General features: G+C 38.7%; 1 protein-coding gene across 7 annotated transcripts in view; it reads right to left on the reverse strand.

Moving 5' to 3' along the window:
• patj (PATJ crumbs cell polarity complex component) overlaps positions 1-17,434 on the reverse strand; it is a 226,077-nt gene extending 208,643 nt beyond the window's left edge. For 5 of the 7 annotated variants that reach the window (XM_052011644.1, XM_052011648.1, XM_052011649.1 and 2 more), the window contains exons 1-8: positions 17,224-17,279; positions 15,263-15,322; positions 12,227-12,396; positions 11,497-11,712; positions 10,853-10,992; positions 8,029-8,227; positions 5,734-5,862; positions 2,588-2,791 (exon numbers count right to left, since the gene is read on the reverse strand). In XM_052011644.1, coding sequence (XP_051867604.1) covers positions 2,588-2,791; positions 5,734-5,862; positions 8,029-8,227; positions 10,853-10,992; positions 11,497-11,712; positions 12,227-12,396; positions 15,263-15,284 — 1,080 coding nt within the window. In that variant the 5' untranslated portion in view covers positions 15,285-15,322; positions 17,224-17,279. Of the gene's footprint in view, positions 1-2,587; positions 2,792-5,733; positions 5,863-8,028; positions 8,228-10,852; positions 10,993-11,496; positions 11,713-12,226; positions 12,397-15,262; positions 15,323-17,223; positions 17,280-17,306 lie in introns of those variants that run through there. The other 2 variants (XM_052011643.1, XM_052011642.1) reach the window with 2 other exon arrangements.
• Positions 17,435-17,827: the final 393 nt, after the last annotated feature.

Genomic DNA, 17,827 nt, shown 5'->3' on the forward strand with positions numbered 1-17,827 from the left:
CTACTTGTACAAATGTCCTCATTATTGGGTGACACAGTGGTGTAGCTTGTAGTGCCACTGGCCTGACAGCACCAGAGATCCATGTTCAATTCCTGACCTCAGGTTCTGTCTGTTTAGAGTTCGCACCTTTTCCCTGTGATGACTGGTTTCCTCCAGCTACTCTAGTTTCCTCCCACATGCCAAAGATGTGTGGGTTGGTAGGCTAATGATCCACTGTAAATTGCCCCTACAGTGTAGGTGAGTGGTAGAATCTGGGGAAAGTTCATGAAAATGTAGGGGGAATAAAAAGTGGGATTAATGCAGGATTAGTGTAAATGAGTAGCTGATGGTCAGTGCAGACTCAGTGGGCCTGTCACGAACCAGCAACAAAAGAAACACACTGAGCATGATTCAGTGTTAAAAACTATTTTATTAATCACTACTTATGATAATACGTAAAATAAAAGTAAAAATGTTAGTATGTTAGAATTCAAAAATGTTAAACCTTGAACGTTAACCCCTAAACTAAACTCTTCGTGTGTGTGTGTGTGGCAAAGTCCAAAACTCCCAGTTCAGGAATGGTTCTTAAAGTTCAGTTCCGCAAGCCATAAGGTGAAACATGAGCAAGGGCTTCTTCAACAACCACCGTTGTCTGAAGATAAGACGTAGACATAGAGAAACATAGAGAAACTAAATACGAAATCCAAATGTTCCACGATGGAACCCCAGCGACACTTCAGTGTTTACTCGGTAGTGACTTCCTCACCCCGAAAAGCATCCAAATCGTGGTCGTCCACACAAATACCTGTTTCCTTCTACAGGTCAGCAACAAAGTGAACTCCACCGGATTACTTCCAATTTCCATACATGGATTTCTGTGGCAGACACAGTTATAGTTTCTCATCCATCGATAGAGAAAACTAGCAGGCTGGTGTCTCTCTCCCTTCTCTCTCTCTTCTCTTCTTCTTCTGACTTCTTCAACAACGTCATTACGTCCTTTATCTTCTATTGACGTAAGCACGCCACACACACAAATACACACACACTCTCTATCTTAAAGGGACTTTCACTGAGTCCGTAACAGGCCGAAGGGCCTGCTTCTGTGCTGTATATCTCTCTGACTCTGTGACTCTTAGATTGCAAAACTTAGTCATTGATGCACTCTTCTTTAAAGATGTTAAGAAAACTAGTATTTTTAAATCAATTAAAGGTTTTAAATTATTTTAATTAATGAGATCTGGGTGTTGTTGGGAAGATCATTTACCATCCACCAATAGCTGACATTTGGTGTCGGTGAGCGAGTTTCTTGAACTGCTCCAATACATATGGTGAAAATACTCCCACTGTACAATTAGGTAGGCAATTCCAGGATCTGGGCCAGATAACAATGAAGGAACGGCAATACATTCACAAGTCAGGATGGACTGCAACTTGGAGGGTCATTCAGAGTTGATGGTACTCTCATATTACCATTTTTCTTGTATTTCTAGATGACAAAGAGCATGGATTTTGGAGGTACAAAGAAAGATGATTTCACATTGTAGAAAGTATACATTGCAGGCATGCCATGCTGGCACTGGAGGTTATGAACATTTAGGGTGATTGAATGGGGTCTCAATTCAAGCATGCTCCTTTGTCCAAAATTGTATTAAGCTTTGTAGGTGTTGCTGAAACTGCACTCAATGAACCAAATGGAGAGCATGCAATCATACTCGTTAGTAGTGTAAAGGCTTTGAAAAATCAGGAGTCTCGTATCGTAGAATGCTGTACATCTGATGTGCACTTGTTGCCATGATACTTATGAGGCAGTTCTAGGTAAGTTTCTGGTCAACAGTGATACAGAAATTTGATGGTGGGAGATTTAGTGATAGTAGTAACATTAACTGGCAAGGAAAGATAGTTAGATATTCTTTTGTTAGAGCCAGCCAATGACCGCATCTTTGTGATACATTTGTTACCACTTTTCAATCTAACCCTGAATATCATCTAGTTCATGCTGTATTGGGACCTGGACTGTTACAAGTGGGTCAGGATACTATGCAATCATTGGAGAATATCCTTGTTTCTGAACCATATGTTACTGATGAAGCAGCTGATAGCTGAACCTAAGACATTGCTCTGAGATACTCTGGCAGTGACATCTGGGACTTAGAAGACTGGCCTCCAACAACACCAGCCACCTTTCCTTTGTATCGGGAAAGATGTAATTTAGCAGTGTTAAGACAATACTCAAAAATTAGCTTTGCATATTTAATGATTCTAACAATACATGGAAGCTGAATTAACATGAATTATAGGCTTTTTATAAAAGTTGAGCTGCAAGTTCTTCAGGCTAGTTCCATTTAATCATTCTTTATTTACATAAAAGTACTTATTTTTAAGTATCAATAGAAATAGATGTTAACACACAAATCCAAATCATAATTTGTTCCAACTTATGTTCCTCAGAAGAGGTCTCTATGGAAAGACTTCCACTCTTCTCAAAGAAAGATTTTGTCCCAGTTTTTAAATAAGGTTAATCCTCAATTTGATAGAGACAACACTTATAAATTAAATTAGAAAAATAAACTTGAATTTAATTTTATTACTGCAGATCAATGGTACTCACACTATTGGAATGTTCTTGAGTTGTCATAGAAGGAATAACATTTGAAGGTTTAGAGGAGAAATCACCCCAAGGATCTCTGGCCACTACCATATGTACTCGATTACCACAGTTTCTCAACACCTGAGCAATCTGTTCACTTCCCATTCCCTGGACATCAGTGCCTCCAATCTGGAGTATACGATCACCAGTCTTAAGCCGTCCATCCTACAAACATGCAATAAAGTTTTCATTGTCCAAACACAAACAATTAAATCTTAAGCCCAATACATCACATAGCACATCCCTCCCCACTATTAGTTGTATCTGCAGGAGACGCACCATCAAAGATCCACCACCATTCAGGCCATTCTCGCAGCTACCATCAGGCAGGATGTACAGAAGCCTGAAGTCCCACACCACCAGGTTCAAGAACAGCTATTTTCCGTCAACTATCGGTTCTTGATCAAACCTGCACAACCCTAATCACTACAGTTTAGCAACACTATGACCACTTTGATCACTTTGCACTAAAATGGACCTTGTTTTTTTTTCTGTTGTAATTGTATACTTGTAAAAATTGTGTATAATTTATGTTTAATTATTGTCTTTTGTGTGAATGCTGCTTTTATGATGCTATGTGTCTGTGATGTTGCTGCAAGTAAGTTTTTCATTGGACCTGTGCATTCATGTACCTGTGCATATGACAATAAACTTAACTTTGACTTTATTATTTTAAAATTAAAAGGAATAGGAAATGATTAAGGGTAGGGAAAATACTTTCTTTAAAATACATAATGGCTCTTAAACGAGACCTTGATAAGAAATATATGATGCCTACCTATGCACTTTTGCACTCATTTGGTCAGTTGTGCTAAATGAGCACTCGATTGCCATCTGTTGTGCTCCCTTCCCAACATTCAGCTCCACAGATTCAGTGGACCAAATATCAAGTGGAAAAATATGATGTACCATTCATTACGCAGGAGTGACCAAAGAAGAATAGGTACCTTTTAATTTTTATTAAACATAATTTCAAACTTGGTTCTGAAATAGCCACTTCAATGAGATAAACAATGAGATAAACAATTTAGAATTCTCAATGCAATTATTAATTCCAGGCTATTTATTTAACATTTTCTGATGTCAGTGAACCATGCTAGTATTCAACTGAGCACATGGCAACAGATCTCTGGGATTTCACTCAAATAACTCTTCTTAATATCTGAACGTAAAAGGTGAATGTCATGTTATTATTCAAATTGGAAGCTGAGCCAGTATTGCCAAACTTAATACTGTCTTTAACCTACATCCCAGAGTTTTACAGCATGAGTAACAACATAGCAATCAAGCTAAAAACCTGAATTATTTTTTCTCCTGCCTAATCCAAAACTGATGAAGACAATGGGCAAGATATTGCTCTCAATGGCAAATAAATGGCACCAGGTGTTTGCTATTCTTGCCCAGAGCCTTTCCAAGGGGTTTTGCAACATACTGCAAATTAAAATAAAAAGAGTGAAACACCACCTAGACAGTATCTGGGACTTGAATTAAGCAAGTAACCAGATTTAAAAATCACCAATGAAGAGTGGAGTCTGAATCAAGAAATTAATTAGCATCTGCTATATTAATTAAAATTTCCAGGAATGAGACATTACATTCCTAAAAGTTAATTTTCAGTTACAGCATGTTTGTTTGGCAGTAAGTAATTAAGTAATCAGTAGTCTTAAGATGTAAGAATGCAGTGCACTAAAAGGGAAAGCCCCAACTTGAAAACCCTAACTTTCTTGACATGTTGAGTGCTCATCTTTGAAGTGTGGCAATTTCACACCACATGAAGCTAGATAGTAATACACTAGTTCCGTGGGGCTTTTGGAGAAACATCACATCATAAGCAGCAACTTTAGGATATCCACCTTTAAGTATACAAGTGCAATTAAAGCAAGTTGATGTCTGGTTTCCATGTGAAAAGCTGTTAGCCTTATTATTACTTCTGTCCTAATGTTATGCTTTACCACTAATACTACCTAATCCAGCAAATAGTAGGAATGAAACTTAATGGCTATTATCATACTGAAATATACTGTGAATTTCCTAGATTAACAGGGAAATGTAGCAAAAGGAAATATTTCTGCTTTTTTAATTTAGATATGATACCTAACCATAATCAAGAGATTTAAATGGCTTTCCTGGTACCCAATTTCTGCAAGAGTACTCATACAATGAAACGTGCTGAAAAGAAAATAAAAAATGTCCTTTAAGCAAAAAATAGGAAAATTACATTTATAGAAAGGATTCATTATATGACCTGATAATACAAGGAAAAACCAAATAAAAGGAACAAAGGAAACAGCAGTAAAAAGAACTCAAAATTTGGTTGGAAAGAACACACATGTATATTCCCATGTATTCCCATAATGCCATGTTTTCACAAAAACAAATTTAAAGTCTGTTTATTGTCAAAGTACTCAAGAGAAGGTTGGCACTTCCCTGGAGGGAAGGAAATGGACACACACCTGACACTACTCCTGGCAACAAACTAAAAAATAGAATCAGCAGCAGCATCCTAAATCATCACTCTCATCTTTTTGTCTGCATAAAACAGCATATGCATTGACACATGAACACAATTTCAATAAATTTCCATTCATCAGTTTGTTAGACTCATTATTATACTATTCAAATAAGGTTTCTCATCAGTTCCTCTGTTTGATAAATACTATTTAACTATTATTATCTGATTATATAAGAATTTAAGGCAGGAAACAGGAAATTATTTATGGGCTTTCATTTGGTAATAATCTAAAAATGAGGCTTAAAAGTTTTACATCTTCCCAATCTTAATGCAGCATTAGAGTGTTTGTACTGGCTTCAAATTATTGAACAAAATGACAATTAATGATCCATTCTAGATCAAATCTAGCTTAAAAAGACAATCTACTTGACATATAATTCAAGATCTTTTCTTTGACAGGCAAAAACAACACATAATGGAAATTTAAGTTTTCTTCCTACTATCTGCTGGATTAGGCAGTATCAGTGGTAAAGTATAACCCTAGGACAGAAGTAATAGTAATGCTAACAGCTTTTCACATGGAAACCAGACATCAACTTGAAAACCTAATAGCAAATACTAAGACTTCTATGATAATACATAAGAAAAAAATTACCCGATCAGCTAATCCTCCAGGAACAACGGTTTTCACAATTACTCCAGTCGGCTTTCCTCCTACAATTCCAAATCCTAAGCCTGATCCATCACTGACCAATTCAATTTCTTCCACAAGCCCCCACTGTGTCTAGGAAGAATGAAAAACAAGTCAAAGTCAATCCTTTCAAGGTGGCTGAACTGTTTTTCACCCTCAAAAGCAATTATTTTCCAGAATTTTAACCACATTAATTAGTTTCTATTTATGCTAAAAGCAGTGTCTGTGACATCCAAAGCATCAGCAATAATAAGAATATCTCACTTTCAAGACTCTGTTCAAAGATCTACATGCTATTTATTGAAATAATATAGTTTTGATAGTTTATTGATGCCATTCCTAGTTAAACAAGTGAATAAATCAGAGCAGATTGACCTTCAGAACTACAGTGCAATATTCATTAGTACTTGGTTATCCAGCGCATAGTGGACTTGACAGGTGCCAGTTAAACAAATCTGTTTTCAATAACAATTGTTGGTATGATATTCAATTGCTATTAATTTCAATAAATTATACAAACTCCTGGTTTATTAATATACACAAAGAAACTTATGGAACCTGAAATCTGGAGACTATCAGGAGAAATTTATTTGTGCTTTTGTTTTGAGTTTCATGGTTTCATTTCAAGAAATAACTTTGCCTCTGGTCACCTACTTGTGCAGCACAGCATGAACATATCTTTAAGTGGTCATTAAATATAGAGGTGATAGGTGAATGTGATGGTTGCAGTTATGAGTATAGACAGCAAAGTTTTGGATTATCACATTTTATATGTGGTGAAAGATGGGAGGGTGGACAGGAGTGCATCGGTGCAGTTCGGTCCCAAGGCAACAATGGATGCAGCTGATGAACTGGGCAGGAAGTGTAGTAATATCACAGAGATTGTAGTAGGCAGTCTGGATTAATGGAACAGATACTCAACTGTAAACTCACTCTGGCTGCTAATGTGGTGCCAAGGCTGTAAACAGTCTGAATGAGTCCCAGCAAATTAAATGAAGGAGGAGAAAGGAGTCAGAGATGAAAGAACAGACTGCATGTTGGGCACTGTAAACCATCACTTCCAAGATTCCTGTACTTAGTTGAAGAAGATATATCCCAGATTTAATTTAGACTCTGCGCTACACAAACTATTTTAGTCAGCTAAAAGAAACAGAGAAAACAATAATCATCAAATTACTACCTCCGAACACTACCTGGTAAAATCCACTGGAAGCAAAAACAAACACCAAGTTAGGGCAGGGAGAGCTAGCTGTGGTGCTCAGATAGGATGTCAAGGTTAGGCTCAAACAAAGAATAAAGAAATAAAGGTATAGTCCTCTTCTGTGTCCATTGTTTAAATCTATGCCTTTCAAGGAAATATGTGAGTATCTTTGTTACTCAGTAGAAAGAATGCTGAGTTTTGAGTTATTCAACATGCATTTAGAAATTAATGCTCAATATATTGTTTTAGAATGCCAGGAACTTCCGAGTTTCATGGATTACACAATTTCAGAATGCACTAAATAATGGCTTGATGACTTGAGAATAACATGAACATGAAACTACCGGACTATCGTAAGAACTTGAAGACACGAAAGACTGTAGATGCTGGAATCTCGGGCAAAAAACAAACTGTTGGAAGAATTCAGTGGGTAAAGCAGCATCAGTAGTGGCAAAGGGACGGTCAATGTTTTGGATCTCGACCCTGTATCAGGATTGAGAATGTAGAGGGAAGATAGATCCTTTTGCCTCCACAGATGCTGCTGCACCCACCGAGTTCTTCTAGCGGTTTGTTTTTTGGATCATAAAAATTTATCTACTTCATTAATGCCCTTCAGGAAAGGAAAGCTGCCATCCTTACCCAACTTGGCTTACATGTGATACAAGATCCACAAATGTGCTTGGCCCTTACCTGCTTCCTCATTCAGCTACAATTCGAGATGGAAATAAATGCCAGGATTTTCAGCAACATCCTGTTAATTTAGAAATTTGAAAAAAAACTTCTCTCTCACCTTGGCCCAATTATTCTTACTTACCTATCCTACCTATCATTAACAGTGCTCCAGGCTGTAGCTTCCCCTATGTAACAAATACTTTGAGTATTTGGTAACAGTCACACTGTTATTTAGCAATTTTGATTATTAGATAAATTTCAGAAAGCAGAAGAAATTCCAAAATACTTCATCTTGCTTAGAAAAGAAGAGGATATCAACGTCAAAGTTAAGATCTTCATTTTTATTTTTACTCTGACTTCTCCTATAAAACCAAACAAGAACTTACTGATTGTGAAGAAAAAGGTAAGGTTGCCATATCTGCTGATTTAGTATATGCTCTGTGAAGGGATCCTTTGGCTACGACCAAATGCACTGATCCTTTGGTCTGCTGGAGCATTGCAATGGCTTCTTGGTGAGAAACGTTTTCATCCAATGGCGTATGATTCAAGGCTAATATCTGATCTTGTTCTTGTAACCTGCCATCCCTATGAACAAAACAAACAAAATAAAGTAAATTTTGGCCAGAAAAAGTTACAATTTTCAGCTACCTAATACACTGCATGACTGTATTTTCTAATGAAAAACTATAAATAATGTACAGTCATTAACAAGGATAAGCCTACTTAATAAGTTAGAGTGGCATTGAACCAAAAGGTTTCAAATGTTAATCACAGCCTTAACTGACATTCAAAGTCACTCATATTCGAGAGTACATTTAATCACTTTAAAAGCAATTCACACAATGAATCTGATAAAACACCAAACTGCATTTATAAAGCACTGCTAACAATGTAATATGCCCAAAGGCACTTCACAGAAACTTACTGAGAGAAAAAATGACACAGAGCAAAAGAAGATAACATTAGGTTTAGGAATGTAAGGTTAAAGGAACTGCATTAATAATGGGCTGAAGGAAATGCCATGTGCACCTGATCATATCACTGCCTGGAGTTGGAGAAACAAAGAATCCCTGAAGGGTTTAAAAAAAAACAAACGGCTGCAGGAACTCAGTGGGTCAGGTAGCAGCTGTAAAGGGAAATGGACAGTTGATGTTTCGGGTCAAGAGCCATCATCTGGACTGAAAGAGTAGAAGGGAAATAAGCCAGTAATAAAGACGGGAGGGGAAAGAGTGGGTCAAGAGCTGGAAAGCAATAGGTGGATCCAGGTGAGGAAGAATGAGTGGCATATGGAGGAGGGAAGACTGGAAACAGCGACAGAGACTGGGTGGTGAAAGATGGGGGCAACGAAGGGTTACAGATGCTGGACTCTGCTAGGAAGGTAAGGTGAAGCATGAAACCAAATCAGGGAGGTATGGTGGGCAGATGGAAACTGTGGGAGGAGTGTGTGGGTGATGGGCAGATGGAGTAGGGGGAAGAGGGGAAAGAAACAGGGTGATCAGTGGCTGGGGGATTGGTGGGCATGTGCAGGAGGAACTGGGTAACCATAGGAGCTATAACACCTGTCCCTACACCTCCTTCCTCACCACCATCCAGAGACCTAAACAGCCCTTCCAGGTGAGGCAGAGATTCATATGCACCTCCTCCAACCTTGTTTATTGGATCATACTCTCAATGTGGCCTCCTCTACAGTGGTGACTCCAAGAGCCAATTAGGCAAACACGTTGCTGAGCACCTGTGCTCCATCTGCCATAGCCCTCTGGCGCTTCCAGTTGCAAGCCATTTTAATTCCCCTCCCCATTTCCACACCAACCTGTCTCTCCTCGGTCTCCTCCACTGCCAGGGCAAAGCAAAATGCAAACTAGAGGAACAGCACCTCATATTCCGCCTGAGTGGTCTACAACCTGACAACATGAACATTGAATTCTCCCAATTTCAGGTAATCTGCTCCCCCCGTCTTTTTTTTCCTCTCTCCTCCAAGTCTACCCAGTTCCTCCGACACACACCCAACACGCTCCCCTACCCCCAGCCCCCAATCACTGTTTTTTTCCCCTCATCCACCTACGCCATCTACAATGCACATTCCAGCAACTTAAGATCTTCAGACATATTTTCCTCAATCAACCAAAGGCTGTAATGGCACATTGAAGGCGATGATGAATTTCATCATTGATGTCTTCATTCACTGTAACATGGCTCCCAAGATGTGAGAAGTCCTCCACATTTTCCAGGGTCTACAGACCTTTATTATGTTCAGCAGAAGCAGGGTAGTAGAGAACTTGTTGTGTTAAGGTGCCTATTCTCTCATGCTTAGGTGAATGCACTGATGATGGCCTGGAACTTGGCCTCCAAATGCAAGTCTTGCCTGTATTCTGCAGCTCAGCAGCTGAGGTTGGAGTGCCATGGTCCTTGAATCTGATTGCAGTAGTTTGAATTGTCTCAGCATAATGGGAAACCAGCTAATTATCGATTACAGCATATGAACTTCCATGAAATCAAAAAATCTTTTTTTTTAAATTTATTTGTTCTTTGGGGACCTGAGCAAAGCTAGTGTTAATTGTTCATCTTATAGCAAGTATAGAATCCCACTATTTTAACTGATGTTAGACACTTAAAATGAAAATAATGTATTTTTCCCCTATTCTTTTCTTTACGCCATAAGATTTTTTTCTTATTTCATTTCTCTTTCCATATAATTCCACTCTAATTGATGCAACTTTTAATCCTTCTTGGTTTTATTTCACAAACCTTCAGTCTAATTGATTGCAAGGTTACACAGCAACCTTTTCTGTTCATTCAGTTCGCAGATGCTCAATATAACTTGCTGCAACATTATAACTTTGCACTTCTAGCAACACATGATTAAGATTAAGCAGGTAAGAACAAGTCTATTCAAAGCTACGATATTTAATTCTGTGGCAAATTATCCTATAAATACTTTAGGGTCAATGAGTCAAAGATGAGAAAGGAAGTTATGTTCCCACAAAAGAACAGGACAGAACAATTACACAGAACAAAAGAACAGAACAATAGCACAATATACTAGGTTATCCAAAAAAAGATCAGTTGCATTGGAAAATTCTTGTATATGAAAACATTAAAACAATTGGAACATAATAGTATAACACAAGTGCTCAAAAATTTCACAAATTCTTTTTTATTAATTTCAGGAAATATCAGTACGAAACAAATGTAGTTAAAACATAACTTCACCTCTCTGCAATGCTTCCTTTCTGTATTTCCCGTATAAAGATACCAAGTTCATCCATATTATCATTTTTAAGACCGACCACACTGAATCCTAGGCCTCCATTTGTTGGCTTGTGCAATTCAATATGTTCGACTTGTCTTCCCTGATGAATATTTTCAAAAGTGGAATTAAAAGAGGCAAATATTTGGTTACAGTTGTTATACATAAATATCTAATTAGCCAAACAACTGATTTAACAAGGATATTTGCAATTACATGCATACATCCAAATGGAAAATGGATAATTAGCAGTATTATGCAGAATTTCTCAAAAAAATTCATTGAAACAGTGCAACTGTGATTAAATTAGCCAATCATTAAGTACTGCGCTGCAGGGATAATCTGAAAATATACATTACTGTCTGTGATGCACCTGAACACTCCTACCAACATTCATACAAAAGCAGTTGTTTAAAAAAAGTTATAAAAATAAGTATATTCTTGCAATTAAATTCTGTGTTTTGTTTTCACCACTTTGCACAAGAATGTTTAACAATTCAAATTTTCAAGGCAAGCTAGTATTATCATAATTATTAAATCAGTATCTCGATGCTGTTTATCAGTCTAATATTAGTTTATTGTAAAATGCTAAAATATAAACACTAACCTGAGCTAAAATTTGAATGACATTATCAAACTCCTCTTGTGTTCTTTCAGGTGTCTGCCTGGTTGGTCTTGGTTGGTCATAAATTGGAACATCTGGAAACAGTTTTGCATCTTCTGCCAAAGCTGCATTACCAAAAGAATGTTCTGCATTGAACACCAAGAGTCCCGTTTGTGAAAAGTCAAAATTAGGTGATGCATTTCTGGACATGCGGTTCAGCTGTGAACAGACAAATGCGAAATTAGGTTATTTGAAATCTAACAGCAACTACACTCAGTAAAAAAAATGGGTAACTCCATAAAGGAGGTTTTCTTTTTATAAATCCATAATGGGACAGTGCAAATACCTGTTCCAAATCATAGAAGATTCCATGAAAAATAAGGTTAAGGGGAGATATTGTACTCACTCTAAATTGATTGTTGCATGATATGGAGCACTAGTATAAACAGACTATATTTTTTTCACATGAAAAACAGAAGAAGTAGAAACACGAGAAGACGATACAGCCCTCCAATCACCTCTGTAATTTCGTAACATCGTGGCTAATATGATTTTTGAATAGCACAGGGTAACCCGAAGTTGCTTTTTTTAAAAAAATTAGAATTCAAATAAACATAATTTTACAAAACTTAGATCAAGCATTTCACGTCTCACAATGAACTATATGTTTTAAGTAGATCTCATGAAGACAGAATTAAATATGCAGTAATATAAAAACAATTTAAGCACTTGCCTGTTCCTTCAGCTGTTTGATGGAACGCTGAAGAGTTATTATTTGATTGAACAGGGGGCTTTCAATTGTATCACGGAAAATGCTTAGCTTCTCATGTTGAGATGAATCTCCCCTCTCACGTAATCGTGTCTGCAAGCGAGCCAGTGCTTGCAGTACCTGCTGTTTATCAACTGTGCAATGAAAATTTAATCGAAAAAAAATTAGCATTCTCTAATTGCATCCCTGTAAGCATTTGTAACAGCACACATTATAATCTATCAATTGAGTCACAGAGTAAGATATTGGAGTGAAGGAGGCATATGAAGGATGGGCATATCTAAGTGTGGGGATGGAAGACTTGATGGGGCAGTGGGGGACTTGGGAAGTAGCTGATATGAGAGGCATGAATTGCAGCCTGGTTGAATCAGAGAGACTGCAGCAGAGCAAAGTTGAAATGATTTTGGATGGAGAGCACCAAGTTATGGATGAAAATGTAAAGGCAAAATAAATGAAATTAAATTAAAATCAATTACAGGCTTAATATTCATAGAGAAAGGAAACAGTATATAATGTTCTAAAAACTACAAAGAAAATTTACAACAAAATATTCAGTCTTGCACCTGAATTTCCTGAAACATGTTTCCCACCACACTCCTCCTATTACATGCTGTAGATGAAACCTTACCAATCCCCACCCAAATTGCTCTAAAACATAATAGCATACAACACATACGTCAGGCTGCTGTTCATTGATTACAGCTCAGCATTCAACACAATCATACCATCCAAATTTATCATCAAGCTCCAAGACCTGGGCCTCTGTACCTCCTTCTGCAACTGGATCCTTGACTTCCTCATCAGCAGGCCTCAATCAGTTAAGATTGGCAACAATATCTCCTCCTCACTGACCATCAACATAGGTGCACCTCGAGGCTATGTGCTTAGCCCCCTGCTCTACTCCTTATACACACGATTGTGCAGCTAAGCACAGCTCCAATGCCCAATACAAATTTGCCGACAACACCACTACTGTTGGGTGATTCACAGGTGGTGATGAGTCAGCATACAGAAGCAAGATAGGACACCTGGTTGAGTGGTGCAGCAACAACAACCGATTTCTGACTTCAGGAAGGGGTAGGTGGGTGAACAGTTGCCAATCTAGATTGGTGGATTGGCAGTGGAGAGGGTCAGCAGCTTTAAATTCCTGTGCGTTAACATATCGGATGACTTGTCCTTGACCCAGCACATAGATGCCATCAAAGGAAGGCACGCCAGCATCTTTACAATTTTAGAAGGTTAAGGAGGTTCAGCATGTCACTCAACACTCTAACAAACTTCTACAGATGTACTGTTGAAAGTAGCCTGACTGGTTGCATCATGCTCTGGTACAATAATTCAAATGCACAGGAACGCAAGGAGATGCAGAGAATAGTGGACTCTGCCCAATATATCACAGGCACATCCCTCCCCACCAATGTTAGTATCTATAGGCGGTGTTGCCTCAAGTAGGCAACATCTATCATCAAAGATCCCCACCATCCAGGCCATACTATCTTCTCACAGCTACCATCGGGCAGGAAGTACAGAAGCCTGAAGTCCCACACCACCAGATTCAAGAACAGCTACTTCCCGTCAACCATTCTGTTCTTGAACCTACCTGCACAACCCTAATCACTACCTCAGTATAGCAACACTATAACCACTTTGCACTTCAATAGACTTTGTTTTGTTCTAATTATGTTCTTTCCTGTATAATTTTTGTATAGTTTATGTCTTTCTCAATGTTGTGTATCTGATGCTATGTCCATATGATGCTGCTACAAGTAATTTTTTCATTGCACCTGTGCATACATGTACTTGTGCATATGATAATAAACGCGACTTCGACTCATGGGTAGTATCATGGGATACCTGCTGGAACTTAAGTAAATATTTTGTGTCTAGCATATTTTGGCATACTTCTGAGCTGCATCTTTTTCATGCCTGGGGGTATCGTATCTTTGAAATCATATTTCCAAAGCATTAGGATCAGGTGGACAGCCTGCTTTTCCACAAGCAAAAAAGTTGTGTTTTTAAAGATTTTTTTGACCAGTAGAGAAGTTAGCTTGACTTTGAAATAGTAGCAAAGTTTTAAGTTTATGAGAAAGTGAGATGCATGTTTATTATTTTAAATCAAGTATTTAAAATAATAAACATTTGATTGGAGATTAGATTGTTTGTGAATTACTGTTTTACACTGGTATTTTGTCATTTATTTAAATAAATAGTCCATTACCTTGAATCTGATAAAACAGCAGATGAGAAAATCAGAGTATAATGCCATGCACCTCATTGGGAAGGAAAATTATGTTTTGAATCAAGGGTTATGACTGTGACTATGAAACTGAAACTAGAAAATTATTGCAAAAATCCACAATCATGGCACCATACTTCCCATAATGTGCTCTTATAAGACTATATGTGTATTAATAGACTGTTTTCTAACAGTCTGCAATAGAGAGATAGTTAAATTGGTGAGGTTGAGATCATGGGAGAATTATATTTCCATGTTATATAAGAACATTCACACCATAAGTTATTGCTGTTATAAAGAGAGCCTTGCATGAAGCACATTTCTTCTCTGGTATGTGGTTTCCACACTTCTCCCCTTCATCACACCCTGCAGTCTGACTATGTCATCCTCTCAGCTTCCATTGCTTATCTTCTACCCTTTATAGTGGCCCTATTCCACCTAATCCAGTAGTGCCTAAAAATAATACTTTAAATCTAACAATGAAACCGCCATGAAAAATAAACAATTTCAAAATAATTTAAAATTTAATAAAATGAAACATATGTATTTTTTGAAGGGCCTAGTGAGGCAAAACTGGCAATGGTACTAGGCCGGCTGATAAGGCAGTGTTAATAGAATGGTCGACAATAGATTTTCTATGTTCAATCGTGCCAAGAGAAAAAAGGTATGACAAACAGGAATTCACAAAAACTTTAAGACACTATAATAGGCAGTAGACATTTCATTGGTGAAAAACAAAAGACCCTAATGGACTGAGACAGTACCTGCTAAAGGATTTTCTGGCATGATTATATCTTCAGTCGTATGGCCTATTTCAAAAGAATCTATAATAATGAGAGAAATGTTACCAATGTGAAATACAATATTCATATGGCAACCAATTCAAATCAATTTTTATTTCTGTATTGATATTGCTTTACCACACAGTTTCTACTGCATGACAGTACGCCAAAGTTTGATTAAATTCTTTTAAAAATTGATTAAATTTATACTTAAGCACTTAAAGGCTGTAATCATTGGAAAAGTTTACACTTTTTTAACCAATCAGCTTCTTGTCAGCCACACATTGAGACCTTTCAACACACTCAAAATTATCCAAATTAAGTTACTTTCTCTTCATGAGGGTGCATCCAATTTTAATCTTCCATTATCCCTAACACCTGTTCTCCTCTCTGACATAATTCCGGAAGAAACACAGATGCATCCACTATCCATTTACCCCTCCCATGGAGTACCACATGCTCCTACCAACTGGTGAGCACTTCCTCCAACAACTATTTCAGGTTCACCTTGCATTGGAAAGACCGAATAGAAATTGATTATTTACCCTACCATGGGAATCCCATGCTACCTCTGAATTACACCACTTTTCTTTTTTGACTGGGATCCTGGTTCTTTTTGCATTTTGGCGGTTCCTAGTCTATTTAATCTGCTTTGTTTTGTTTCATTTCTCATCTTGTCTCTGCACACGTCAGTCTAATATTAATCATCCTGTTAGCCATACGATCATTTGACAGTTGACTGAAGTTATTTGTGCTATCTATGTTTGATTGGACAATAGGTTAAAATAAGAACCAAGCTGCCCTCAAGCATTGACATAAAAGATCTTAAAGCAGTACTCAAATAAGAACAGAGAACAAATTCTCTGACACTTTTCCCAACATTGGAATACCGACTAAAACATACTTCTTTTGCCATAAACTACTGTGGGCACTTTATGATGGTGGAAACCATCATAAAGTGCTCCTTTTAAATAATCTTTTTCTGCAATATCTTTTAATTCTGGGTAAATATTTCTAATTGAAACATCAACTAATTTTTGCTTGGTTGGAATATATCTTTTGACCTGTCTCTGGTATTCCTGTTTTGTTTCAGCCAATCATTAATCTGTTTTGCCACAGTGTCTTTGTTTACACGTAACTTCAGCCATCACTACTACATCCTTATTGCAAAAAACAGAAAATAAAATATTTTTTTAAAGATTCCCTACAAAATTGTGGTTTTGTTTTCAAAACCTCATTTACCATAATGAAGATGGAAGACAATATGTCAAAAAATCTACATAAAAATGAAAAGTTGTTTTGCATGAGAAATGAAAACCAAAAAAAATCAGGTGATGGAAACCTGAAATTAAAAATGTTTTTGTCTGACTGAAAAGTAATCTCAATTTCAACCGATGCTGCCTGATCTGCTGAATGAATCCAGCATTTCGTGTTCTTTTTCTAATCTAGTTTACTTCTGTAAAAGTTGAATTCGACTGTTTAATTCAAAACTATATTTGTACAACTGAAAAACCAGAGAATATTGCGCCAGCAACATTCACAAACGAAACAGATTCACTGAGGCTCTGAAGGAAATCAGATTTGTGCCCTAACATGCCAAATTACCTTCTATTTTAGAGTGCTTCTATCTCAACGCATGAAATTGACAACTTGGACAAATTAAAGATCATAATTCATTATCCTCCACAAAATTAAACAAGGGAAATAAACCAGCAACATATCCGTCCACATATGGACACGATCTGTAACGAGAATGCCACTTCCTTGTGTGGTGAGCAAACTTTGCTCCCTCTAACTTGGGGGCGGCAGCGATTACCGCGCTCGCCCGCTCCCTAACCGAGGCCCGGGCGCTCAGCCCGACCACCGAGGCCGCAGCTTTCAGTTCCTTCGCTAACGTTGCTCGCCAAACCCCGGTCACTGCGGCCAGCGGCCCACAACTTTACCTCCCTGTCCCACCTCAGCTCGGCGGCCGCTGCCACCGTCCGACCTCACCTGCCCGTCCGAGCGGAAGTGATTCACAGCTCACCTGAGACAGGAAATCGTCCGGGGCAGGAGTCACCTCCCCCGGGACTGGCACCGGGACCGGGCAGTGAGTCACCTCCCCCCGGGACTGGTACCGGGACCGGGCAGTGAGTCACCTCCCCCCGGGACTGGCACCGGGACCGGGCAGTGAGTCACCTCCCCCCGGGACTGGCACCGGGACCGGGCAGTGAGTCACCTCCCCCCGGGACTGGTACCGGGACCGGGCAGTGAGTCACCTCCCCCCGGGACTGGCACCGGGCAGAGAGTCACCACCCCCGGGACTGGCACCGGGACCGGGCAGTGAGTCACCTCCCCCGGGACTGGCACCGGGACCGGGCAGTGAGTCACCTCCCCCGAGACCGGGCAGTGAGTCACCTCCCTCGGGACTGGCACCGGGACCGGGCAGTGAGTCACCTCCCCCCGGGACTGGTACCGGGACCGGGCAGTGAGTCACCTACCCCGGGACTGGCACCGGGACCGGGTAGTGAGTCACCTCCCCTGCGACCGTGACTGGGCAGTGAGTCA

This window comes from Pristis pectinata, chromosome 3 (assembly GCF_009764475.1).
Source record: "Pristis pectinata isolate sPriPec2 chromosome 3, sPriPec2.1.pri, whole genome shotgun sequence".
NCBI lineage: Eukaryota > Metazoa > Chordata > Chondrichthyes > Rhinopristiformes > Pristidae > Pristis > Pristis pectinata.